The sequence below is a fragment of the Hylobates moloch genome, unplaced genomic scaffold (genome assembly GCF_009828535.3).
Source record: "Hylobates moloch isolate HMO894 unplaced genomic scaffold, HMol_V3 SCAFFOLD_10, whole genome shotgun sequence".
NCBI lineage: Eukaryota > Metazoa > Chordata > Mammalia > Primates > Hylobatidae > Hylobates > Hylobates moloch.
This window is the reverse complement of record NW_026652285.1, coordinates 43,432,174-43,458,496: the sequence shown is the minus strand read 5'-3', so window position 1 is coordinate 43,458,496 and position 26,323 is coordinate 43,432,174. Positions and strand designations below refer to the sequence as shown.

Sequence of the window (26,323 nt, the reverse complement as noted above, 5' to 3'; positions counted from 1 at the left end):
CAAAGGCATTTTCTCCTTCAGGGAGCTGCCCAGTCGTGCAGCCAGAGAGACCTGCAGTTCCTCTGTGAGCTGCCAGAGTCTGTCCGACTCAGGAATAGGGTTTCCAGCGTTCTGGGCCATTCGGCTGAGTGATTTTTCTCAGGCATTTATAGAAATGGCTGCTTGTGTGTGCGTGCATGCGTGCTGCTCCTTAATTCTCCATAAGGCAAGTCATTCGGCTCAGCTGTTGCAGGAGAACCTTTTTCCCAGTCAGGAGTGGAAAACGAAGTGAGATGTTCATTCAGCTTTAAGTGCTGCAGTCAGTCCTTTGAACCTAGGGATATGGTGATCGCAGGTGCCTATGTTTTGGGGATCTCTAATCTTAGTGCATGGTTGAACAAAACCTCAGCCTGGGTTAATATTGTCAGAAGTGTATTCCTGCTAGAGGAGGTATGTGTTAAAGTTACTTTAAATAAGAGACTTGGAGGTCTCATGCATTTGGAAGTTTCAGATAGAACTTCAATTTAAATTGACTTTAGGGTACGGTAAGGAGCTTTCCTAATTTTCTTTCTGCTGGTGTTAAATCAAGAAGGTGGGCAGAGATGGCATTTGGAATGTCTGCATTCTGTGAAGATTTTAAGAGCTAAACTCCCTGCCACACCCCCTTGCTCAGTGCTGCTAACATTCCCGCAAGAAACCCTCCAGCTTGCTCACTTCCTTATAGAGACACATACAGCTGCCACTTCCATAGACCACTTCTACACCAGCTTTAGAAGTTGAATCATTCAAACAGATTTTCTTCTAATTCAGTGCTGCTACTTCTGTAGTGTGCTGGGAGGAACGACACAGTTGAGGCCGACTGAGCTGGGTTCTGATTTGTCCTATTGTTTTCTCGTTTGAGACCATAAGCAAGTTGCTTTAATTCAGAGTTTGCAAACTGGAGGCTTGCTGCTGAATGTGCTTTGCAGATTTGTTTGACTTGGCCAACACAGGGTTTATAAAAATTTAATTAGTTACCAACATCTAAAAATCAGAGGATTATGGCATGAATCCAGATTTCTGGCTTGTCTGGAAAAATCAAAAGATCTGTCAAAACTGGGCCTGAATTCCTGCCTAGCAACAATTGGCTTAAACTGACCATGATATGGGGCAGTACCTCATATTTTAATCATTTACAGGATCTCTTTGGGCATTTAAGTTTGCAACCTTAGCTTTGTTTAAGTCTCACTTTCTTAATCCACAAGATAGGGCTACTATCCTCAAGTCACAGGTTCTCGTGCAAAGATAACATCTATAAAGCACCTAGTAGGGTTCCACACACAGTAGCCCCTTGAGAAATGCTGGGTCCTGTGGTTTGTGTATAATGTGCAGAACGTCACCTTAAAAATCAGAAAACACTGGATAAACTTATTTTTAAGCAGTATGTTAATTTACATTTTCAAATAGTATATTCAGTTTGTTTTTCTTCAACCAGACCAGATCTTTTCAGGTGACATACCTCTAAAGTTTAAGCAGTGGATCCATTGTTAATCTAAAGAAAAAAAAGATGCAACAAATATACTATTTTTCCTGTTTCCAGACTTTTTGAACACTTTTTGATATATTTATTTGTACTGTTTCAGATTAATTTTAGAACTATTAGAGTGTTTTATATGAAAATATATCAAGCATATTATTTGACAGTGTAATTAACATGAAGTTTATCCTAAGTCTCCTGACTTTGTGGATACCTTTCACATAGAGTATGGGCAGATTTTGGGGGGTGGGTGGTAAAGGTAGTGTTATCCTTTGGAGAAGGAAACAACTACATTCTAATTCCAGCTCAGAAGTCATCAGAACAGGCTGATGTTGAATCATGCTTGTTGATATCTGGATGATAGAAACCTTAGGCCTTGTTTCTGTGCCAGGTGCCATCTTATTCTCTTTTTGGAGGGGCTTAAGTCAGCTATCGCCAAGTGGTGACAATGGGTTGAGTTTGATAATACTGGTTATAGGATTCTGAAGATCAGAAAACCCCAAATTCCAACCATCACACCCCAGTTCTAAGAAAAAATATTTTTCAGTATATATATATATATATATAGAGAGAGAGAGAGAGAGAGAGTACAAAAGGAGGCTCACATAAAAAACCAGGAGAGATGGGAGCTACAAAAGCCCGGAGTGGCGGCTTCTGCTTTTCCTTAGCCCCTTCGAACACATTCTTGGGATCCTTGGCATACTTGGTGTGAGGCACCTGGACAGCCTCCGTAGTAGAAGTTGTCCTCCAATATGGAAAACAGATTTTTTGGTCCCTCTAGGAATGTCCATCACTAGCCAACTCTAACTTAGGTGGGAATTTTGCTTAAAGGCATGAGGTTGCCCTGAGCTTCTTGCACTCTTCTCCCTTAATTACCGTAAAAGGCTTTGGAGTCAACTGTTTGGTCAAGGAGAGTCTGATGTCATCAGAGGTATGAGGAAAAACTCACTTCATTGCCTGGGAGGTGGGGCCTTAGGGACAGAGCAAGGCCTTGCCCTAGACTAAGCGGCCTTAGCTCGCTGGGCTGCCCATTAAGTAGGCCCTGCCCAGCCCTTACCAGCGTCTCTTCTCTTCATGAGTGGAACGGAAGCCCTGTATCTGGATCCCTAGGGACACATTCTCTCTACCCCATTCTTCTTTCCAGAGGGCTCCCCAGAGTGATGTGGAATGGCATTTCATAACCCAACTTGCTTCATCCAACATAAAGGTACAACTAGGCCTGAGTGGGGCTTGCGCAGGTAACTTTCTCTACCCTTTTTTCCATAATTGTCCCCTCCATTACTGATCCTCCTGCCTCAGCCTCCAGAGTAGCTGGGATTATGGGTGCGTGCCACCACACTCGGCTAATTTTTTGCATTTTTAGTAGAGACAGGGTTTCACCATGCTCGCTGGGCTAGTCTCGAACTTCTGACTTCAAGTGATCTGCTCACCTCGGCCTCACAAAGTTCTGGGATTACAGGTGTGAGCCACTGCGCCTGGCCTCCCCCATTACATTTTAATTCCACAGATACACTTGAGCTGTTTATGGACTATGCCCCCTTCTGAAGGCGACAAATCGTTGTAATAGCTAAGAATTTTTTCACCTGTCACAGAACCAATTTTTGCCCCCTGGGAGATGATACTGCCCCACCCCACTCAGCAATAGGAGTGATATCAAGTATCCTGTTAGGGAAGAATAACAATCTATGCAAAAGGCTGCATACACATGGCTTCTAGCTATAAAGGATGGGTTTCTAAGGCTGCAAGGGTTTGCTATAGGGTTTGTTTCTGGGTTTTAGACAAGAGGCTAAAACTCCTTTGAATCAAGTGAAAGATGCCCAAACTGTTCTCCAGCCCCCAGCCCGAGCTCTCTGCAGAAATCTGACCCTGGGGCTGGAGGCTGTTAGGACCCTATAGCTCTTATTGCTAGTCGCAAGGTAGGAGCCACCCAGTTGCCTTTCCTTCCTCATTTCCCATTTGTCCTGTGTCATCCTCCATCTGCCCTAGCAAAGACAAAGTCGGGGGGCCTCTGAGAATCTTCTGCTGGCAAGATTACAGTTTCACGATAGAAAACATAAGTGGAGTCAAATGACAGAGTACACACGTTGTTTCCCTTGATTTTCCTCTCACATCTTCTGTGCGTGGTGAGAAGAGAGAGGGGAGGGGTATAAGTGGGTTCCTGGTTGAGAGAGGGAGGTACCAGAGTAAATACAGTGCCACTTGGATGGTGGCACCCCATTACCTTCAGACACAAAGATGTAAGCTGAAGGAAATGAATTCTTGGATTCAGGGAAATGAATTCTTGGATTCTGAACATGAGGGTCAGATTTACATTCCTGTCTCAATTGTTGACACTTATCCCAAGGACTAGTCATTCTGCAACATCTGTGGGAAATTCCCAGATTGAACTTCCCAGGGAGAAACATCATATGACATATTGGGAAAATGGCTGACAATGGTTTTCCTTAGTAAGTTCATTGAGAAGAAAAGTTGGCGGATGATTTCCCAGTCTTCACTCTTTCAGAAGCCCCTAAAACAATCTGACATGCTCTAGTTGGAGCCTGCTTTCTATCCCATCAGTTTGATTTCTGAATGCCTTATGATCATTAGCATTCTTCGTTAAAAAAAAAAAAAAAGCTTTGTTGCATTTGTTAGTCTTGACTTCCAAATCTTCCGTGTTTTTTTTTTTTTCTCTCTCTCTCTCTCTCTCTCTTTCCCCTTGGCTGTTCTCAGGCTTGGAGAAAAAGCTTGTAGCATGCCATTCCTTCCTCTACTGCTAGAATCCTCCCCCACATCCGACCCTCCCACCTTTTCCTAATGTTTCTCCAGCAAGCCCAGCGCCCACTGAAGAGCGTAAATTAGTGCCTAGTAATTGGTACAAAGGCACTTTCTGTTTCTATGCAACACACGCAGAAAGGAGGGGCAAAAGGAAGACGAAGAAAAAAACCCCACAGATGGTTAAAAAGGGAAATAAGTGAGATCCTCTTTCAGTGGTCTTTGAGCAATCCTGGCTCTCTCTCTCCGCCCCACTTTTTGTTGAAAGTTAGTCACAGGCCTAGGCCTAACTCAGAGTACTTGGTGGCAGCAGTTGTTAGTATCAAAAGAATAGCACTTGGAGGTTGGAAGTGACCTTGGGAGGTCATCACATCCATCATTTTGTCTTTAAGAAAGCACATCCCCACCCTCTCTCAGAGAGATGGGGATTGTTCTCTTGAAATGTTTTGGGGGGACTTGGAGGGCTTTGAAGCACACCACCAGGGTTCAAAAGCCGCCTCTCTGCCTTGACTAGCATGTGAGTGGTCATACTGTGTAATCTCCCAGAGCCTCACCAGCTCATGAGGGCTTCAACTAGGTAGTTGGAAGCATTTGTCAGCAGAAAATGCTAAAGCCCCTAGCTTCAAGCTTGGCTCTGTGGGTGCCTAGGAATTTTTCCTTCATTTTGAATTCTTTGCAGTACTTCCATTTGAATTCTTTTCCCCCCTTGCTCTCCTGGGACTTCAGTCTATGGTTAACATTTTTCTTTTTCACCTTAGTTTAAAGGGCTGCTTCATGGAATTAACTAAGTGAAAGGGCAGAGGTGGAGTGAGCTGGGGTGGCCTTTGCCCTTTTTATGGGAGCAGCACTCTCTTTAACAGCCCAAGGCAGAGCTGCTGAGAGGTTTCCTACCACTCCCTACCTGGAATCCTCCTGAAAATTTAATACCTTTTTGATGCATTAAGGCCACAAGTAAACATTTGTTTTATCCCAGCCTCAAGCAGTCCCCTCAGCAAATAATAGGACTAACATTATTATTCATAAGAATGTGATCCCCCCTGAGACAGTGAGAAGCACCCATTTTTTTTTTTTTAAATACGTGGGACCTTCCAAGGGCATTCATTGCCATGTGTGTCCAAAGTCTTTTTGATGGTGTGCCCGAAGGCTTCTCTTTTAATCTCAGTTTCTAGTGTGGCATAATTGACTTTGGAATCCTGAGATGAGAACTGAAGAATCTGGATCTGAAATCTAAAGGTTCTAGAGCTGAGAGAACCAGTTTGCTCACGATCTAAGCCAGAGGTGCTGCTGCTGGGCCTTTGAATTTATTTTTTAATGAAACTGAGAATGATCACAAATTTGAACAAGAGAAAGGAATCTAGGAGAATTTGAACAGGAGAAAGGCCAATCCTTAACTGGCCAGATTGAATCTTTTTAAAAAGTGAGGACATTTATTTAAATAGATTAAAATAAGAGACGGGAGCTTAAGCCATACAAAATTAGTGACAAGGATTTGAAATGCAGTCAGTGGTGTTATGTATTCAATGAAGTTTGAACATTTTTCCAAGCTGAGCCTCCGTCCTTGTGGAAGGGAGTATCTCCCAAAGGGCCTGACTTGAACCGAAGTGGGAACCAGTGGAATAGGCAATGGTCAAAAACACAAGTCTCTCTTGGGAGTTTTGGACATTTTAGAACTGGGAGCAAAATTACAGATCATCTTGGCCCAAAGAAATAGAGGGAGAAGAAAAGGTTTCACCATCTCTGTCTTCCAGAGAGCTAGCTTTCATCAGACAGGCAGTTAGAAACGAAGAGTAAGGCCTGACCTATTTCATACTGAACAGTCAAGACTGAGGAACTGGAATGTGAGGGGACCTTTACCTTCAGTACAGAGACAGTAGATAGAGTCGTCAGAGCACAGGCTTTCGGGTCCTTCAGACATGGGTTTTTGAATTCTGTCTCCACCATTCTATTTATGATAACTCAGGCTCTACTTACCTTCTGTGAGCCTTAGGTTTCTCATCTGTAAAATGGAGCTCAGTAATTATATATTTATGAAGTTGTTATGAAGCTTAATTCAGATGAGGTGTTTAAATCATTTAGCACACCATTATAATTAAAAATAAAGAATTTATGTGTGTGTTCCGGAAGCCCTTGATTCCTAGAATTTTTGTTTAGAATTCCAGATTAGTCCAGCACTGCCTCATTCACTTAAATTATTCTTATTATTCTTATTAAATTATTAAGTTATTCTTATTATTATTATGATTTTGAGACTGAGTCTCACTCTGTCACCGAAGCTGGAGTGCAGTGGCATGAAAGATCTTGGCTCACTGCAACCTCTGCACTCTCCCCCGCTACTTGCCCCTGCCCCCCACTCAAGCAATCCTCCCACCTCAGCCTCCCAAGTAACTGGGACCACAGATGCACACCACCATGCCCAGCCTATATTTGTATTTTTTGTAGAGACTGGGTTTCACTATGTTGCCCAGGCTGGTCTCAAACTCCTGAGCTCAAGCCATTTGCCTGCCTCAGCCTCCCAAAGTGTTAGGATTACAGGCATGAGCCACTGCACCCAGCCATCTCATTCACTTAAATTATTCATTGAGTGACTTACATGCAAAAAGCTGTGTAAAATGCTGGTACCAGGCACTTTGGATTTTGTGGCTAATAGTGATAATAATGATAATATCTAACATTTATTATATGTCAGGTTCCCAGCTAAATGGTTTACATGCATTGTCACATTTAAACTCACAGCAATCCTGTGAGATAGAAAGGTGCTGTTCTTATTTAATAGGAGGAATCAGACTGGGAGTTAGTTAACGTAGTTCAAGGTTACACTGGGATTTTCCTAGTCTGTCTCTAGGTGGGTAGAGTTGGTCATGAATGCTTGCTGATCTGGACCCCTTGAGTTTCCACCAGCAGGAAGAGACCCTGTGTTTTACGTGGTTCTCTTGGGTTTGGTCCCAGAGCCACCAACCAGTCTTCAGCTCTCTACTCTTTTGTTGTTCTAACTCTGGCTCATGGCTGGTTTTCATGAACCTCGGTTAGGAGTGTCAGCAGAAATCTTGGACTCTGACCACACCTACTCTGTATTTTCCATAGTTATCCAGAAGCTGCTTCCTTCCCATTGAAAAAGAACCTGGTTGTGGGCCCAAAGCTGTATTTGTCAGGACAACAGAATCCAAACAGGGACTGGCTTAATAAAAAAAATGAAACTTGATTGGTTCAGATTACAAACACATCTAGGGGTAGCTCTTGTTTCGGTGTCTGTGGATACAGGCACTCAGTTTCTGCCTCTCCATGGCTCAGTTTTGCTGCCTTTTGCTACAGCCTCATTCATGGGGTCGGTGGGGGCTGTCTCCATATAGTGGTGAGATAGCTGCCCGCAGTTCCAGACTCATATCCTGCCACTTAAGCAAGCCCCAAGGAAAGGCAGTTTTCCATTCCCAAAGATTCCAGCAAAAGTTCCAGGCTTTAAGCTCCATGACTAGTTCAGATTGTGTGCCCCATCCCCGAAATGAATCACTGTGGCATGACTGGGTCACATCCAGTCTCTGGGTCTGGAGGTGTGGGGTCACCCTCCCTGGAATTACGTATATCCAGAATGGGGAAGGAGTTGTTGCCAAAAGGAAATTTAATGTGTTATTTATTATTCAGAAGGGAACAAATGCCACACAGGCAAAACCAACACCTATTCTCTCTATCATCCCATTTAGTTATTTATTTGTTTTTATTTGTATTTTTTTGAGACAAAGTGTCACCCTGCTGCCCAGGCTGGAGTGCAGCAGCACAATCTCAGCTCACTGCAACCTCCACCTCCCCGGTTTAAGCCATTCTGGTGCCTCAGCCTCCCAAATAGCTGGGATTACAGCCACACCCCACCATACCAGGCTGATTTTTGTATTTTTAGTAGAGATGGGGTTTCACCAGGTTGGCCAGGCTTGTCTTGAACTCCTGACCTCAGGTGATCCACCCGCCTCGGCCTCCCAAAGTGCTAGGATTACATGTGTGAGCCACCATGCCCGGCTATCATCCCATTTAGAACTACTAACAGGATTTTCCAAAGAACAGAGTTTGACAAAATGAGAGGCAAATAGTACGATATTTTTTTTTCTATATATTTTTCTTTCTTTTGATGGGAAGGAGCTCTGAACTATCTCTGGAGTTCAACCCGAAAGATAGGCCATAAGTGAATGTACAGAAGGGTCTTTGCAGAAGATAGATGATTCTGACAGGTATTACATACGCTTAGGCAAACACCCACTGGCCCTCCTGAGTGGATGTTCTAGAAGCCGATACCAAAAGCCTCACATGGAACAAGTATAATAGCAGCAGGGTGAACTTCAAAGCCATTGACTTGGTTTTAATTCCAGTCTGTCCATTTTAATGTCCAGAGAAACAAATCATGTTTACAGGAACATTTATTACCCTATGTGCTAATAGATAAAAGCCTAGTCTATGCAAAGACGAGCTGTTCATATGGCAGTTCCCACTGAGATTCAGAAGTGTATTCAGTGTGCACAATGCCCAAGAAAAACACTGTAATAAATCATAAGAGGCAAAAAGTAGAGCTTAAAAACAACTTAACAAAAACACATAAAAGTGACTTAACTCCCTGTGCTACTGTAATTCTACAGTAGTTTTGTACCATTACCATTTTAAGGAAAATAAGCAGAATGACAACCAAACAGCTGGCTTTCTCTCATATTGCAATCCATACTCATGGCCAGCCCCAAAATGCTTGTTCAGTGAGCATTATCCCACTGAAGCAGGGGTTCCCAGTGTGAAAAACACAGGCTATTTTCTCTAACCTGAGGCATTTCTTTTTCTTTTTTTTTTTTTTCTAATTTATTTTTTTTTTAATTTTTTTTTCTTTTGAGACAGTCTCGCTCTGTTGCCCAGGCTGGAGTGCAGTGGCATGATCTCGCTCACTGCAACCTCCGCCTCCTAGATTCAAGCGATTCTCCTGCCTCAGCCTCCTGAGTAGCTGGGAGTACAGGGACGTGCCACTACACCCAGCTCATTTTTGTATTTTTAGTAGAGATGGGGTTTTACCAGGTTGGCCAGGCTGGTCTCAAACTCCTGGCCTCATGTGATCCACCCACCTTGGCCTCCCAAAGTGCTGGGATTACAGGCATGAGCCACTGCAGCCAACCTAATTTTTTTTTCTTTTCTTTTTTTTTTTTTTTTTTTTTTTTTTTTTTTGTGATGGAGTCTTGCTCTGTTGCCCATACTAGAGTCCAGTGGCACAATCTCGGCTCACTACAACCTCCATCTCCCAGGTTCATGTGATTCTCCTGCCTCATCCTCCTAAGTCGCTGGGATTACAGGTGCCCGCCACCACACCCAGCTAATTTGTGTATTTTTAGTAGAGACAGGGTTTCACCATGTTGGCCAGGCTGGTCTCGAACTTCTGACCTGAAGTGATTCACTGGCCTCGGCCTTCCAAAGTGCTGGGATTACAGGCATGAGCCACTGCACCCAGCTAATTTTTGTATTTTTAGTAGAGACAGGGTTTCACCATGTTGGCCAGGCTGGTTTTCCTGAGATAGGGTCTCACTCTGTCACCCAGGCTGGAGTGCAGTGGTGCAATCATAGCTTATTGCATCCTCATGTTCCTTGGCTCAAGCGATCTCTCACCTAGGTCTCCTGAATAGCTGGGACCACAGGCACGAACCACCATGCCCAGCTAATTAAAAAAAAAATTTTTTTTTTTTTTTGAGATGGGATCTCACTATATTGCTCAGGCTGGTCTCGAACTCCTGGCCTCAAGTGATCCTCCTGCTCCAGTCTCCCAAACTGTTGGGATTACAGGCATGAGTCACTACACCCAGCCTAACCTGAGGCATTTCTTCTCAAAGCCCTGCTTGCTCCTAAATTTCAAAACACTCTCTAGAAATAGTGTCTCACGTCTGTAATCCCAGCACTTTGGGAGGCTGAGACAGGAGGATCACTTGAGCCCAGGAGTTTGAGACCAGCCTGGACTACATAGTGAGACCCCTGTCTATACAAAAAATAAACAAAATTAGTTGGGTGTGGTGGCATGCACCTGTGGTCCAGCTACTTGGGAAGCTGAGGTGGGAGGATCGCTTGAGCCTGGGAGGTTGAGGCTGCAGTGAGCCGAGATCACGTCACTGGGTGACAGAGCAAGACCTTGCCTCACAGAAAAAAAAAAAAAAAAAAAGTATAGTTTTTGCTGAATCAAGAATCTAAAGAGTCAAGAATCTGTTGTCAGCCGGGCACAGTGGCTCATGCTTGTAATCTCAGCATTTTGGGAGGCCAAGGCAGGAGGATCACCTGAGGTCAGGAGTTCGAGACCAGCCTGGCCAACGTGGTGAAACCCTGTCTCTACTAAAAATACAAAAATTAGCTGGGCATAGCGGCAGGTGCCTGTAATCCCAGCTACTCAGGAGGCTGAGACACGAGAATTGCTTGAACCCGAGAGGCGGAGGTTGCAGTAAGCTGAGATTGTGCACTACACTCCCGCCTGGGTGACAGAGCAAGAACTGTCTCACAGATATGAGGTTAAACCATGATATTGGATGTCTTGTTTTAGAGTCGGCATCTTAAGGAGAAATCCACTTCCCATTTCAGAACCTAAAGCATACGACAAGTTGCTTTCTACAGATAAACACAGAGATCTGGAAGTAAAATCTCACACCTAAGCCCTACAGTGTCTCTGTTGTATCAACAAATAAAATATAAATGGAAGCCAAATCACAAGAAGGATTCGGTGAGAGGTCAGAAGCAAATGGTAGTAATATGATGGGATGGCATTCAGGCAGGATTATTCTTTCAAAGCCTATCTAACATTTTTATTCGTTCAAAACATCTACATGCAAAGTAATATTTCTGATAAACAGGAGACTTTTGAATGAATGATTTTTGAGTTCAGTGTTCATTGAAATGATGTATGCAGAAAAATGTGGACTTTTCTGTACCCAGGAATGGCCTGCACACCTCTTCTGTAATGTGTATTGGTGGTTCTGCACATGAGGGTAATGGAGAATGGGAAAAAAAGCAACTGTTCATGTTTCGTACCTGCGTGTTGACATTGCTTTTTGGTGGGGAAGGAAGCCAGATGGTGATGGACAATGGGGTGCTTGAGGCCTAGGGTCAGGGCAGGTCTGTGTGGATGCATGCCCCAGCAGCCGGGTCCATGAATGCTTTCTTACAGTCAAATCTTTGCACTTCTTCATGATCTGACTCCTCTCACCTGCTTTCTAACAAGCACACTCCTTTGTTGGGCAACCCTACTGTTACTGTTTGTGCATTTCCACCTCTGAAGGAAGGTTCCTATCTGTTCTTATAAGAGGGCTATGTCCCTTTCACATATGGAAAAAGTAGGAGAGGTGGAAACAGAGGAGTGAGAAAACAGATGTGCAGATGTAGTATATTCAGGAAGTTTCTGACTTTCTCCTTTTTTTTTTTTTTTTTTTTTTTTTTTAGTCAGGATCTCACTCTGTCACCCAAGCTGGAGTGCAATGGTGCGATCTCAGCTCACTGCAGCCTCCACCTCCTGGGTTCAAGCGATTCTCCTGCCTCAGCCTCCCTAGTAGCTGGGATTACAGGCATGTGCCACCATGCCCGGCTAATTTTTGTATTTTTAGTAGAGACGGTTTTTCACCATGTTGGCCAGGATTGTCTCGACCTCCTCACCTCAAGTGATCCACCCGCCTTGGCCTCCCAAAGTGCTGGATTACAAGTGTTTACAAGTGTGAGCCATCACACCAGGTCAGGAAGTTTCTGACTTTCTGACAATTAGTTTGAGAAGAAGACAAAATGACTCTTCTCTCTTTGGTCATGGATCAATTACTGAAGTGTCCCAGTAATTTCTCAATAGAAAGTAAATCACCCACTGTCCTCCACTTCCATGCCCATGGAATATATTCCTTTTAAAATTTTTAAGAGATGAGGTTTCACTATGTTGCCCATGCTGGTCTTGAACTCTGGGCCTCAAGCAGTCCTCCCTCCTCACCCTTCCAAAGTGCTGGGATTACAGGCATAAACCACCATGCCTGGCCTGGAATATATTCTTCATCAAGCCATTTGTGGAATGGTTTAAACTCAGATGTATCCCTGTTTTCCGTAAGACTTTTAAAAAATATTAAAATAACTTTTTCTGACTTTTTCTCATAAGAGAAATTTATACTCACTGTTTAAAATATCAGAAAACATAGGGAAAAATTACAAAAGGAAGTAGAAGTTATTCTTTATCTCCTCACTGGTAGATAGTAATTGGTCAAATTTTGTATATATTCTTTTTACTTAACATTTTTTTTATTTTAAATTGTAGTAGAGATGGGGTCTTACTGTGTTGCCCAAGCTGGTCTTGAACTCCTGACCTCAAATAGTCCTCCTGCCTCAGCCTCCCAAAGTGTTAGGATTACAGGCATGAACCACCTCACCCAGCCCATATTTTGTGGGCAACAGGATTTTTTTCTCTCCATATATAGTCACACACTTATGCAGCTGATCATACATTGTTCTTCTCAGTTAGCAGTGTATGGCTAACATCTTTCCATTTCATTATATAACAGTCTGGTACCTTTTTCACAGATACATATGAGTCCCCTGTAAGGTATACTTTATGTATTAAACCAGCACTTTATTGTTGAGCATTTAAGTTGTTACCACCTTTTAGCTCTCATAAGCAATGCTGGTATCTCTTTTCGTGTCTCTATCTAATTATTATCAAATTAATTGCCAAAAATAATCTGCAGGAGAATATTGCCAGATGGCCCTGGATTAATTATAAATCCCACCAGTGTGGTAGAGGGCCTGTTTCCTCATGCCTTCACCAATGGTCGGTATGAACAGATTTTTTAATGTTTTCACTGGCCTCACAGATATCTTGCTGGTGTCTTAATTGGCATGTTTTGATTACTTGTGAGATTGAATATATTTTCATATGAAATATTAAATATTTTCATATTTATTTCTTGGTCATTAGTTTTTTTTTATTTATTTATTTTGAGGCAGGGTCTGGCTCTGTCACCCAGACTGGAGTGCAGTGACACAATCTCAGCTCACTGCAACCTCTGTCTCACTAGTTCAAGTTATCCTCCCATCTGAGTAGCTGGGACTGTAGGCGTGCACCACAGAGCCTAGATAATATTTGCATTTTTAGTAGAGATGAGGTTTCGCCATGTTACCCAGGCTGGTCTCAAACTCCTGGGCTCAAGGAGTCTGCCTGCCCCGACCTCCCAAAGTGCTGAGATTACAGGCATGAGCCACCACTTCCGGCCAGTATTTCTTATTTTATAAATTATTTATTTGCATCCTTGCCCACTTTTATTAAGTTGGGCTGTTCTTTTTTGATTTGCAAGTCCTTTCTGTGTTACAGATTTTAACCTTTTGTCATATGCTTCAATTTCTTTTATTCATTTATTTTGATTCTTAAATTTTTCTACTTATATATATATATATTTTTTTGGATGGCATTTTTTTTTCTTTTTTTATTATACTTTAGGGTTTTAGGGTACATGTGCACAATGTGCAGGTTTGTTACATATATATCCATGTGCCATGTTGATTTCCTGCACCCATTAACTCGTCATTTAGCATTAGGTGTATCTCCTAATGCTGCCCCTCCCCCCCCCCACCCCACAACAGTCCCCGGAGTGTGATGTTCCCCTACTTATATATATTTTTAACATGCAGAAATTTAACATTTTTACGTATTCAAAACTATCCTTCAAGTAGGATTTTGCTTTTGGTTTCATGTTTAGAAAGTCTCTCTTTATTCCAGGATTCTAAAAATACTCACCTATATTTTATCATTATGGCTTTATTTTTTACATTTACATTTATAGCCCATTTGGAAGTCATTTGAGTGAAAAGAATGAGGTAGGGATTAAGATTTAATTTTTTTCTTTTACCTGATGTCTAAGCCACTTACTGAATTAAACATTTTTTGTTTCACTGATTGGAAATACCCCATTTACCATGTACAGAATCCCTATAGATTCTTAAGGTTATTTTCAGATCCTACTCTGTTCCACTGATTTGTCTTTTCCTGTGCTGCTATCTCACTATCTTAATTATTACAGCTTTAATAATCCATTTTAATAACTAGTATTGCAAGTGCTCACTTATTATTTGTTCTTCTGCAAAATTTTCTTGGCAAGTTGGGCATGTTTATTCCTCCAAATGAACTTCAGAAATAATTTTGTCAAGTTCTAGAAAAAGAAATTCTTACGGTGTGTGTTAATTTCATAGATGAATTTGTACAGAATTGCCATATTCCCACCATTGAGCCTTACCATCAAAAGGCATGGGGAGCATTTCATTTGTTCACTTTCTTTTACATCAAGGCTTTATGCATTTCTTCACCAAGGTCCTGAACTTTTATTGTTAGGCTTATTCTGACTGGTTATGGCTGGCGTATAAGAAAACCAGTGCTCTTTTGTATGGTTACACCTGTGAATGCACTTTTAATTTAGATTAGATTTTTCAGTTATCTTGAATTTTTTCAAAGAGAAATTTGTATCAACTGCAAATCTTATTTTATAACCCCCCTTCTTCTCACCATTTACTTCTTATTTTATCTAATTGCACTCACTAGTGTTTCCTGGAAAATGTTAAATTATAGAAATGGGAGCGGGTGTCCATTTATGCTTTGGGCTAGACTTTAGCAGTAATAGTACCTTTATTTTACTGTTGACCTTGCCGAGGAAAGGTTTCAGAGCTGATCTTTTATCCTGCTGAGGAATTATTTTATTTTCCTGAAAGCTTTTATTAGGGATGGTTGTTCAATTTTATCACATAGTATTTTGTACATGATAAGAATGTGTGTATGATACTAAATGATACTAAATGTGTGTATGTGTGTGTGTGTGTGTGTGTGTGTATGAGCTGTTAAATGGGGGAATAATATCAGTATGATTTAATATCAAATTATCCTTTTTAAAATTACATTTCTTTTGTAGAGTTGGGGTCTTACTGTGTTGCCCAGGTTGGTCTTGATCTCCTGGGCTCAAGCAGTCCTCCCATCTCAGCCTCCCAAAGTGCTGGGATTATAAGCATGAGCCACCACAGCCAGCCCAAATAATTCTTCTATCTATGGAATCCTAGTGCTGTTTTTGCAATCAGAAACCAGTCTTTTTTTTTTTGAGACAGTGTCTCACTCTCACCCAGGCTGCAGTGCAGTGGCACAATCATAGCTCACTGCAGCCTCAACATTTGGGCTCAGGCAATCTTCCCACCTCAGCCTCCCAAGTAGCTGGGACCACAGGCAAGCAGCACTACGCCTGGCTAATTTGTTGTATTTTTGGTAGAGATGGAGTTTCATCACATTGCCCAGGCTGGTCTTGAACTTCTGTGTTCAAGTGATCCATCTTGAGCAGCTGAGCATTATATTTCTTCTAAAAGAAGTCTTGATTTTGTACATCTGCAAGAAACTTTAATTCTTAATTGGCACTTTTTGAGTTCTGTTCTGAAAAGGAGGCCTAAATCCCTTAGATTTGTTTTTTACCAGATTGGTTTACTTTTGCTAGATGCAATGGAAGCTTTTGATTTTGTATTTTTGACCTTCCTGTCTCCATTAAAGTTAGACCCATCCCTGGACTTGGGTGGGGCAGGGAAGATGAGAAGAACCAGGTAGGAAAGAGACAACATTCAGATGGCAGGCCTCCCTGACCCCAGGCAGGACTTCAGTGGCAGCCTGGACAGCTCAGGGAGTCTGGGGAGGGTTGCCTACGTCCAGTGAGCAAGCTTGGCACTTGGCAAGTGCCCGGTCTCTGTCTTCTCTGTGGAGAACTCACCTCCATTCATTTCAGGACTGCCCACAAAAAATTTGGCTTCATTTGGCATCAACTAATCAGCAGTCAAGGAGGCTCCCTCTCAAAAGCAGCGAGTGTCCTTTTGTGCTAAGTAGGCAAGCACATAGCCAGGGGGCCCCAGTCTGCTGCTCCTGCACCCTCCGTAGGCCCAGGAGAATTCTGGAGGCCTGATCTGTCTCTGCAAAGAAAGTCTTTTACACATTGTGTGGAGTGTTCAGTAGCTTTTTTGATCACATTTATTTTATACTCTGAGCTGAGTCAGTCAGCAAGAGGTGCTTATCTTGTTACTGAAAGGGGCGGGGAGTGGTATATAAATAATGAGAACTCAGAGAAACTTGTGCTGTTAACAGCTGTGCTCCAGTAAAGTGGAGTTTATTGTGTCACTGCCTCTGGGTGTGTTTTCCTGTGAAGGCCAGAAATAATGCAGTGGTACAAGTCTGTTGGGTATTTTTTTCCCTCTCCTCAGGAGGATGGTAACTCTCATTAGTACTGAAGACAGGTTTAAAGATTCTCTAATTGATAGCTGCATTGCTGTGTGATTTGTTCAACATGAAGGCTGACCATTCTCCTTCAGACCTTAGCACTGAGCCTCAAAGAGAGGGCCTAACTTGGTTTCCCCCAGGCTGCCAGATGAAGGTGGAGTCACCGTCTCTCTAGGCCAGTCCTATCCTCCTCTGCAGATCATCTCTGGTCCCATTCAGCCTTAATTCTGTTCTTGTCTACATGTGACTTCCCCATTCCATGCTTTCTTAAGTGCAAAACATCTATCATTTTCTAAATAATACCTTATTATATGACTGTCATTAACTTATATGCTGGGATGTTAGATTAAACATCATGGCATATTAGATCCAAACTTTCCACTGTATTAAAAAGGTGGGAGATTTTTCAAAGGGCTGCAAATTGTAGGTCCCTAAGCAGAATCCAGCCTGCGTACACACCACTGGGTGGCACCATAATTTATAATGTTGAAATTGAATGCCTCTAAGTAGGGGAAGCACCCTTCAGTTCACCATGGAATCCATTATGATCCATGATTGAATGCACCTGCTCCCACCCTGTCCCTGACCTGTGTCTGGCTCCTGAAGGCATTTGAATTTACAAATTCTGGTGGCCAGTTAGAAGTTCAAGTCCTCTGTTATTTGTTTATTTATTTGAGACAGGGTCTCACTCTGTTGCCCAGACTGGAGTGCAGTGGCGTGATCTTGGCTCACCACAACCTCCGCTCCTCAGGTTCAAGCGATTCTCATGCCTCATCCCCAGTAGCTGGGATTATAGGTGTGCAAAACCACGCCTGGCTTCAAGACTTTTGATTGAGATCGGGAATCAACCAACTTTTTGCAAAAGGGCCCGATAGTAAATATTTTCAGCTTTGCAGGCTGTACAGTCTCTGTGGGCAACTGCTCAACACTGCTGTTTTGAAAATGCAGCTGTAGATAACACTTAAACCAATGAGCATGGCTGTTTCCAGTAAAACTATATGCAGACAAGGAAATTTTAATTTCATATAACTTTCTCCTGTCATGAAATATTCTTTTAAATTTTTTCAACCACTTGGTAAAACCCGAATATAAGAATGGTATAAGTTATTCTTAGCTCATGGCAGGCCAGATTTGGCCAGTGGGATGTGGATTGCTAGCCCCTGATGTAGATCACTGACCAAAAAGTCTTTAAAAGTTTTCCAAAGGATGCCAGATAAATCAAAATGATCCCGGGCCATTTATACTAGCAACTCACTTCCAAGTAGATCTTTTTTAAATGCATAAAAATGGTAAACTTGAATTATACAAGTTACATGAGTCTAACGAAGGCTTCTACTGGCTCTTGATTTTCTCGGGGCTCTGTGGGTGTTCCTCTCTGCTGTCTGTGAAACACTTCAGGGATAAGGATGCTAGGTCAGTGACAGCACTTGGATTAGAAGCAATGAGAACCATCACAAAATGACAGCTCCAAGGGGCAGTCAAGAGAGTATCACTGTCAGCTAGATCGAAAGTGAATTCAGTGGGAACAGACCTTGATTACACTTGAAATATATGTAAGTCACAAGCATAGAAACTTAATAGTTCTCCTGTTCTGATGGCTTCATGCCAATTTTCCATGATCACTTCTATAAAGCCATCTTCCTAACACAGCTAGAGTATCTTAATTCTTTTCCAATCCTAGCCCACAGCTGAATGATCTTCTGGTCCATTTTCCCCACAGTGGACACAGATCCCCTCAACTAAATGAACCCCCTCCTCTCATGACTCACTTGAAAGAAATGAGTACATGTGCCAGTGAGGAGGCTAAGCCACATTAGCACTCCTCCAAGAAAACCACTTCTAATGAGTTTTTGTCTTAACATGCATTGAGAAAACACTGAGCTCTTCCTTTCATTGTTTTCCTCACCGCCATATCAGAAAGGAGTGGAGAAAGGGCTCCAAAAAGGACCAAGCAGAGAGGGCATTTTGTTTTGGTTTGGTTTGGCTTTTTGCAACTTACCATTCTATGAGTTCTGACCTCTTGTTATATTTTTAATAGAACATGTTTAGAAAAACATGTCCCCCATAACTGCTTCACTGGGGTTAAAGAGGACTTCACTGCAGTCTAATTCTGGAATAGCTCAGGTTTCTCCAGTAACCAGTAATATCTGAGCAGATTTCAATGTGAGTGACCAGGAGGAGGAAGAGAGAGAGAGAGAGAGAGAGTGTGTGTGTGTGTGTGTGTGTGTAAAGTGTGAGCATTTACCAAATGCTTGGCACCATGAGTAGGACAAAAGTCATACATGACATTATTTTTGCCTCAAGAAGCTCAGCCTTGTTGGGTTGTAACAATCTGTATTTTGACTTTTGCTCAAAGGTCTGCTGAAGTGGGTTAAAATCCTGTTTATCTAATAGAAGTTGCAGAAGTGTAGTTTTCAACTCCATGTGTTTGTTGAGTTTTTCCGGGGAAACTCTTTTTTTTTTTTCCTCTTTGCAGCCCCATCCCCGAGCATCAAAATGCATTAATAACCCTACCTCTTTATCCACCTTGAGTAGGGCCCAGCATTCATTGGTTTGCTATTGCCTTTTGCTGCCATAGCTTTTCAGCTCAGAGCTCCATAAGGGTTTATACGTAGATCTGCACATAGAGGATCAACTGCTACAGACACATTGGGTTTCCTCGAAAAGTACGTTGTACAGGGTGTTGTTATGACTATTGCTCTGCTTAGAAAACAGCAGAGAGCCTTCATCATGAATAGATTATCACAAAGGTGATAGATTTGGTTGGTTTTGTTTTGTTTTATCATATTTCTGCATCTCATCAGCACAGATTAAGAGAAGCTGGGGAAAATAGAATGAATAATTTTGGATGACTCAAATGCACCACGCTGGACAGCTCCCAGCCTCTGCAAATTCTCTATGGGTTCCGGGAAGGCCAGGACAGGAGTGAGAAAATATTCACTCCTCACACCTAGCCAAGGAGTGTCTGGAGAGTTCTGTGGAAACCAGGAGGCTGTATGTCCTCTGTCTATGCAGCAGCTGTTGTCGGCTGTCCTTGGAAAGGTGTGAAGAGTAGGCAGAGGCAGGCTTTTGGGAGCCGGGCGATGGCAGTCACTTACAAGTGGAACAAGTGCGGTTCTCATCTTCAACAGCTCTTCTGCTTGTCTGCCTGTATATGTCCTCCCCAAACGCAGACACGGCCTTCAACTCGCCTGCCTTCACCTTGTGGGGTGGGGAGCAGCAGGAGGTTCTGGATGCTGGCCTGATCACATCTGGCAGGCATGACTTAGCTGCATTTTCAGTGGGACACAGACATTAGCGTGAATCCAAGGAAAGCAATCAGAAAGAGGGATGTGGAAATTGTCAAGTCCCCAGGACCCCCGGGAGTCAGGACAGTCTACCAAGAGCACGGGCCTTGGTAGACAGGGCCAGTTCATGACTCTGCTTTCTAGTTATGTGACCCTGAGTACAGAGTCTAACCCTCCAAGCCTCAGTTTTCTTATCTGTGAAATGGGGCAACCTTGTGGAGTGCTTGTGAGAATTCAGTGAGAAGGGCACGGGAAGCCCTTAGCTCTATGCTTAGAACAATGTTAGTTCGTCTTTTATGAGGAATATAGAAGAAACTGGAATTGTTTGGAAATGGGAGAAGATATTAAAGAAAGACATATCTGTCTGCAGATATTTAAAGGATTATTATGTGGCAGAGGGAACAAACATTTCTTTTTTTTTTTTTTTTCTTTTTGAGACAGAGTCTCACTCTGTCGCCTAGGCTAGAGTGCAGTGGCGTGATCTCGGCTCACTGCAACCTCCGCTTCCTGGGTTCAAGCAATTCTCCTGTCTCAGCCTTCCAAGTAGCTGGGACTACAGGTGCATGCCACCACACCCACCTAATTTTTGTATTTTTAGTAGAGGTGGGGTTTCACCATGTTGGTCAGGCTGGTCTCGAATTCTTGACCTCAGGTGATCTGCCCACCTTGGCCTCCCAAAGTGCTGGGATTACAGGCATGAGCCACCACACCTGGCACAAACTTATTTCTAGTGTTAAGACAGTATGACTAAGTGTGGCCTTTGCAGGAAGGCAGATTTTATATCAATAAAAGATGTGACAGAGATGCTCAGGAACAACCAGCTGCTGAGTGGCCCCTGCACTCAGGAGCTCAGGGAGAAACGCTCGTTCCAGGTAGGAGGCTGGTTGGACCCAATGCCAGTTCTTTTCCATTCTATGACACCAAGAAATTTAGCAAAGAGGCTCAGCTTTTTTACTCTTGAAAGAATTTATGAAACCAGCAACTGTGTGGAACAAAACAGAAAAAATAATTTCCAGGGGACCCATTGGGTACCAAATGGCAAGCTCATTTCCTTAGTGATGTTAGCAACTTTCTCATTGTATTAGCTTGGGCTGCCATGACACACAACCACAGATTGGGTGGCTGAAACAACAGAACTTTATTTCCTCACAGTTCTGGAGACTGGGAGTCCAAGGTGGAGGCGAGGGACGGGTTGGTTTCATTGGAGGCCTCGCTCCTTGGCTTGTAGATGGTGGCTTCATCCCTGTCTTCCCAAGGTCTTCCCTAGTCTTCACATGTCTGCGTCCTTGTCTCCTCTTATGAAGACACCAGTTGTGGATTAAGGCCCGCCCCCATGACCTTGTTTAACATCAGTTGCCTCTTTAAAGGCCTTAACTTCAAATGCAGTCATTTTCTGGGGTGCTGGGGGTTAAGGCTTCAACATTAGGGATTTTGGGGAGGGGGACACATAACAATCATCTCCGAGGGATTTATCCTTTGAGTCGTAGGGACTATTGACCATGACCGCCCTTCGGAATTTTTTTCATGTTCTTTAAACTGTATCCTTTCTGATTCCTTTCTCTTAGGTGAACGGCCCTTTCCCTGCACGTGGCCAGACTGCCTTAAAAAGTTCTCCCGCTCAGACGAGCTGACTCGCCACTACCGGACCCACACTGGGGAAAAGCAGTTCCGCTGTCCGCTGTGTGAGAAGCGCTTCATGAGGAGTGACCACCTCACAAAGCACGCCCGGCGGCACACCGAGTTCCACCCCAGCATGATCAAGCGATCGAAAAAGGCGCTGGCCAACGCTTTGTGAGGTGCTGCCCATGGAAGCCAGGGAGGGATGGACCCCGAAAGGACAAAAGTACTCCCAGGAAACAGACGCGTGAAAACTGAGCCCCAGAAGAGGCATACTGACGGCACAGGAAGTCACTGCTCTTTGGTCAATATTCTGATTTTCCTCTCCCTGCATTGTTTTTAAAAAGCACATTGTAGCCTAAGATCAAAGTCAACAACACTTGGTCCCCTTGAAGAGGCAACTCTCTGAATCCGTCTCTGACTGTTGGAGGGAAGGCAAATGCTTTTGGGTTTTTTGTTTGTTTGTTTGTTTGTTTTCTCCTTTTAATTTTGGGGGGGAGGGTAGGGAGTGGGTGGGGGGAGGGGGGTAAGGCCAAGACTGGGGTAGAATTTTAAAGATTCAACACTGGTGTACATATGTCCGCTGGGTGAGTTGACCTGTGGCCTCGCACAGTGATTCTGGGCCCTTTATGCTTGCTGTCTCTCAGAATTGTTTTCTTACCTTTTAATGTAATGACGAGTGTGCTTCAGTTTGTTTAGCAAAACCACTCTCTTGAATCACGTTAACTTTTGAGATTTAAAAAAAAAAAACGCCATAGCACAGCTGTCTTTATGCAAGCAAGAGCACATCTACTCCAGCATGATCTGTCATCTAAAGACTTGAAAACAAAAAACAGTTACTTATAGTCAATGGGTAAGCAGAGTCTGAATTTATACTAATCAAGACAAACCTTTGAAAGGTTACACTAAGTACAGAACTTTTAAACCTTGCTTTGTATGAGTTGTACTTTTTAAACATAAACTGCACTTTTATTTTCTAATGCAGAGGATGAATAAGTTAAATACATGCTTTGAGGATAGAAGCAGACGTTCTGTTTGGCACCACATTATAATCTGCTTATTTTACAATATACACGTTTCCCTAAGAAATCATGGCAGAGATGTGAGGGCAGAATATACACAACAGATGCCAAAGGAGGAGGAGGGTAGTGTTTTGCAAAAGAAAAAGAAAAGAACCAACAGAATTTTAACTCTATTAACTTTTCCAAATTTTCCTGTGCTTTTAGTTAACATCATTATTGTATCCTAATGCCACTAGGGGAGAGAGCTTTTGACTCTGTTGGGTTTTATTTGAACGTGTGCATAACAGTAATGAGATCTGGAAACACCTATATTTTGGGGAAAAAGGTTTGTTGGTCTCCTTCCTGTGTTCCTACAAAACTCCCACTCCCGGGTGCAAGAGTTATGTAGAAGGAAAGGGAGCTGAAATAGGAACAGAAAAATCAACCCCTATAAGTAGTGAACGCCAAGGGAAAATACCACGGTAATTTCAGAGGAGACTCTGCAAAATCGTCCCTTGTGGAGAACGTAGGCAACATGGAATACTACGAATGAAATCACATCACTGTATCTTTTACATCAATAGCCTCACCACTAATATATCTTGTATCTAGGTGTCTATAATGGCTGAAACCACTACATCCATATATGCCATTTACCTGAAAACTTAACTGTGGCCTTTACGAGGCCAGAAAAGTGAACTGGGTTTTCATAGTTAAGAAAAGACCTCAAATGAGGGGAGTCAGCAGTGATCATGGGGGAAATGTTTACATTTTTTTTCTTCAGAAGTAATGCTTTCTGATGATTTTATCTGATATTTAAAACAGGGAGCTATGGTGCACTCTAGTTTATACTTGTGCTCTGAAATGTGTTGTGTAAACATAGGGTGCCTACCTATTTCACCTGACACATACTCGTTTCTGATTCAGAATCAATGTGGGCTCCTGCAGTGGGCGCGGGTCACGGCTGACTCCAACTTCCAATACAACAGCCATCACTAGCACGGTGTTTTTTTGTTTAACCAACATAGTTGTATTAGTAGTTCTATAAAGAGAACTGCTTTTAACATTAGGGACTGGGAGCAGTCCATGGGATAAAAAGGAAAGTGTTTTCTCACGAGAAAACATGTCAGGAAAAATAAAGAACACTTTCTACCTCTGTTTCAGATTTTTGAAACACTTATTTTAAACCAAATTTTAATTTCTGTGTCCAAAATAAGTTTTAAGGACATCTGTTCTTCCATACGAAATAGGTTAGGCTGCCTATTTCTTACTGAGCTCATGGAATGGTTCTGCTTATGATACTCTGCACGCTGCCTTTTAGTGAGTGAGGAGTTTGGGGTTGCCTAGCAACTTGCTAACTTGTAAAAAGTCATCTTTCCCTCACAGAAAGAAACGAAAGAAAGCAAAGCAAAGTCAGTGAAAGACAATCTTTATAGTTTCAGGAGTAAATCTAAATGTGGCTTTTGTCAAGCACTTAGATGGATATAAATGCAGCAACTTGTTTTAAAAAAATGCACAATTTACTTCCCAAAAAAGTTGTTACTTGCCTTTTCAAGTTGTTGACAAACACACATTTGATATTCTCTTATATGTTATAGTAATGTAACGTATAAACTCAAGACTTTTTATTCTTTGTGATTAAATCCTGTTTTAAAATGTCACAAAACGGGAACCAGCATTCTAATTAGATTTACTATATCAAGATATGGTTCAAATAGGACTACTAGAGTTCATTGAACACTAAAACTATGAAACAATTACTTTTTATATTAAAAAGGCCATGGATTTAACTTATGAAAATCCAAATGCAGGATAGTAATTTTTGTTTACTTTTTTAATCAAACTGAATTTTTGAAAGACTATTGCAGGTGTTTAAAAAGAAAGAAAAGTTGTTTTATCTAATACTGTAAGTAGTTGTCATATTCTGGAAAATTTAATAGTTTTAGAGTTAAGATATCTCCTCTCCTTGGTTAGGGAAGAAGAAAGCCCTTCACCATTGTGGAATGATGCCCTGGCTTTAAGGTTTAGCTCCACATCATGCTTCTTTTGAGAATTCTATTTGGTAGTTATAATTACAGAAACTGATTAGTTTGTCAGTTTGCAGATAGATTTAGCACAGTACTCATCACTCTGGATAGATTGAGATGTTCTTTCACATCAGATGATCTGTAACACTGTAAGATACTGATCTTTACAACTGTTTAATCAGTTTTATTTTTGTACAGTATTAGTGACCTAAGTTATTTTGCTGTCCCGTTTTTGTAAATCAAATGAAATTATAAAAGAGGATTCTGACAGTAGGTATTTTGTACATATGTATATATGTTGTCCAAATAAAAATAATAAATGATAAAGACTGAATTGTTCCAGCCATTATGTGTTGTAAAAGGGGGCTATTTCACCATAATGAAAGTTACTTCTTTAACCTGTGTTCACAGGATTTTGGGATGAACGCAAAGGTGATTTTACCCTGTACATCTCAACACATGCAATATTTATATAGACTTGTGTGTATTTACTATTCACAGACCTCTGAGGAAGTAGATGGAATAGAGATCACTTGAAACCATTGTGTTATGCTGAAGGGGAATATTTATATTTTGGGAGATAAATCACTTTAAGAGGCTTTTAGAGCTCATAACTGTGCAGGGTGTATTAGGAACTGGTCAGAGAAAGTTGTAAGCTCAGATTGTGCTCTTGAGATACGACATCAATAAGAACACACAAGTTGAGGTTTCATTGGCTCAACAGTAGAAACATAATACCAAGCAAAGACAAGCATCAAAGTGTGTGTGTGTGTGTGTGTGTGTGTGTGAGAGAGGATTTATGCAGACATGTACTAGCTATTATGTATTAATTAAGCTTTTATTGTAAACAAGTCATGGTGTTGGGTGTTTAGGTTTTTCTCTAATCCTTATAGCAGCTCTGTACAGTAGATAATTATTATTATGTACATATTTCTGATGAGGAAATTGAGGATTGGATAACTTGCCAAGAGGCACATCTAATAAGTGGCACAGACAGTGTTTAAATTTGGATCTGCTGAATCCAACCCTGCATCTTTCTATGCCTGCATCACAGCAGCAAGGGATTTACTGGAGTGTACCATTCATTTGACTCATTTTATTGAGCACACCTATTCATGCCAGGCACTGTTGTCACTGTGGATACAAAGGTGAAAAAATAGACAAGGTCCCTGTGTTCAGGGAGTTTCTGTTAGTAGAGGGAAATACATAGTAAACAGATTATCCATGTACTCTCAGATAGGGATAAGCATAGTGGTGAGAATAGAATAGGGTGATGTGATTGTGACTCGGAGGGTGGAGAGAGGCTACTACAGATTGAGGAGGCAGGGAAGGACTCCCTGAGGGTCTTTGCATTTAAGCTGGGACCTAGATGACAAGAAGGAACTAGCCTCAGAAAATGTGTAGGGAGTTTGGAAGGAATTTGGCAGGAATGTGACCAGCGTTTGGAGGAACAGAATGACCAGCGTTTGGGGTGGCTGGAATATAAACTGGACAAGAAGGGAAGGGAAGTGCTGGGGTGGTTGGCAGGGCCCAGTTCACAAGGGCCATGTATTGCAGGTTGTAACACGGTGTTTGATTTTGATTCTAAGGGGAGGGGCAATCTGTTGGAAGCTTTAAAGCAGAAGAATGCTACGATCCCACTTATATTTCAGCAAGCTCTTTACGAGTGCCAGGGAAAATGGATTTTAGAGGGACAAGAGTGGAAGCTGGGAGACTAGCCAGGAGATTCCTATTTGTCCGGGCAAAAGATGATGGTTTTCCAGACCTGAAGGTTAGCAGTGACGGTGGAAAGAAGTGAATAGTTTCAAGAAATACATCAGAGGCAGAGTCATTTGGACTTGGTGATGTTAGGATGTCGGGGGTAAGGCATAACAAAGTCCAGTAATGACCCTCAAGTC

The 26,323-nt window shown here is 42.2% G+C and overlaps 1 protein-coding gene across 1 annotated transcript in view; it reads left to right on the top strand.

The window, feature by feature from the left end:
- Positions 1 to 24,755, top strand: part of KLF9 (KLF transcription factor 9) — a 28,152-nt gene extending 3,397 nt beyond the window's left edge. Inside the window, exon 2 of the mRNA XM_032164284.2 lies at positions 21,346 to 24,755. Coding sequence (XP_032020175.1) covers positions 21,346 to 21,575 — 230 coding nt within the window. The 3' untranslated portion in view covers positions 21,576 to 24,755. The remainder of the gene's footprint in view (positions 1 to 21,345) is intronic.
- The last annotated feature ends 1,568 nt before the right edge of the window (positions 24,756 to 26,323 follow it).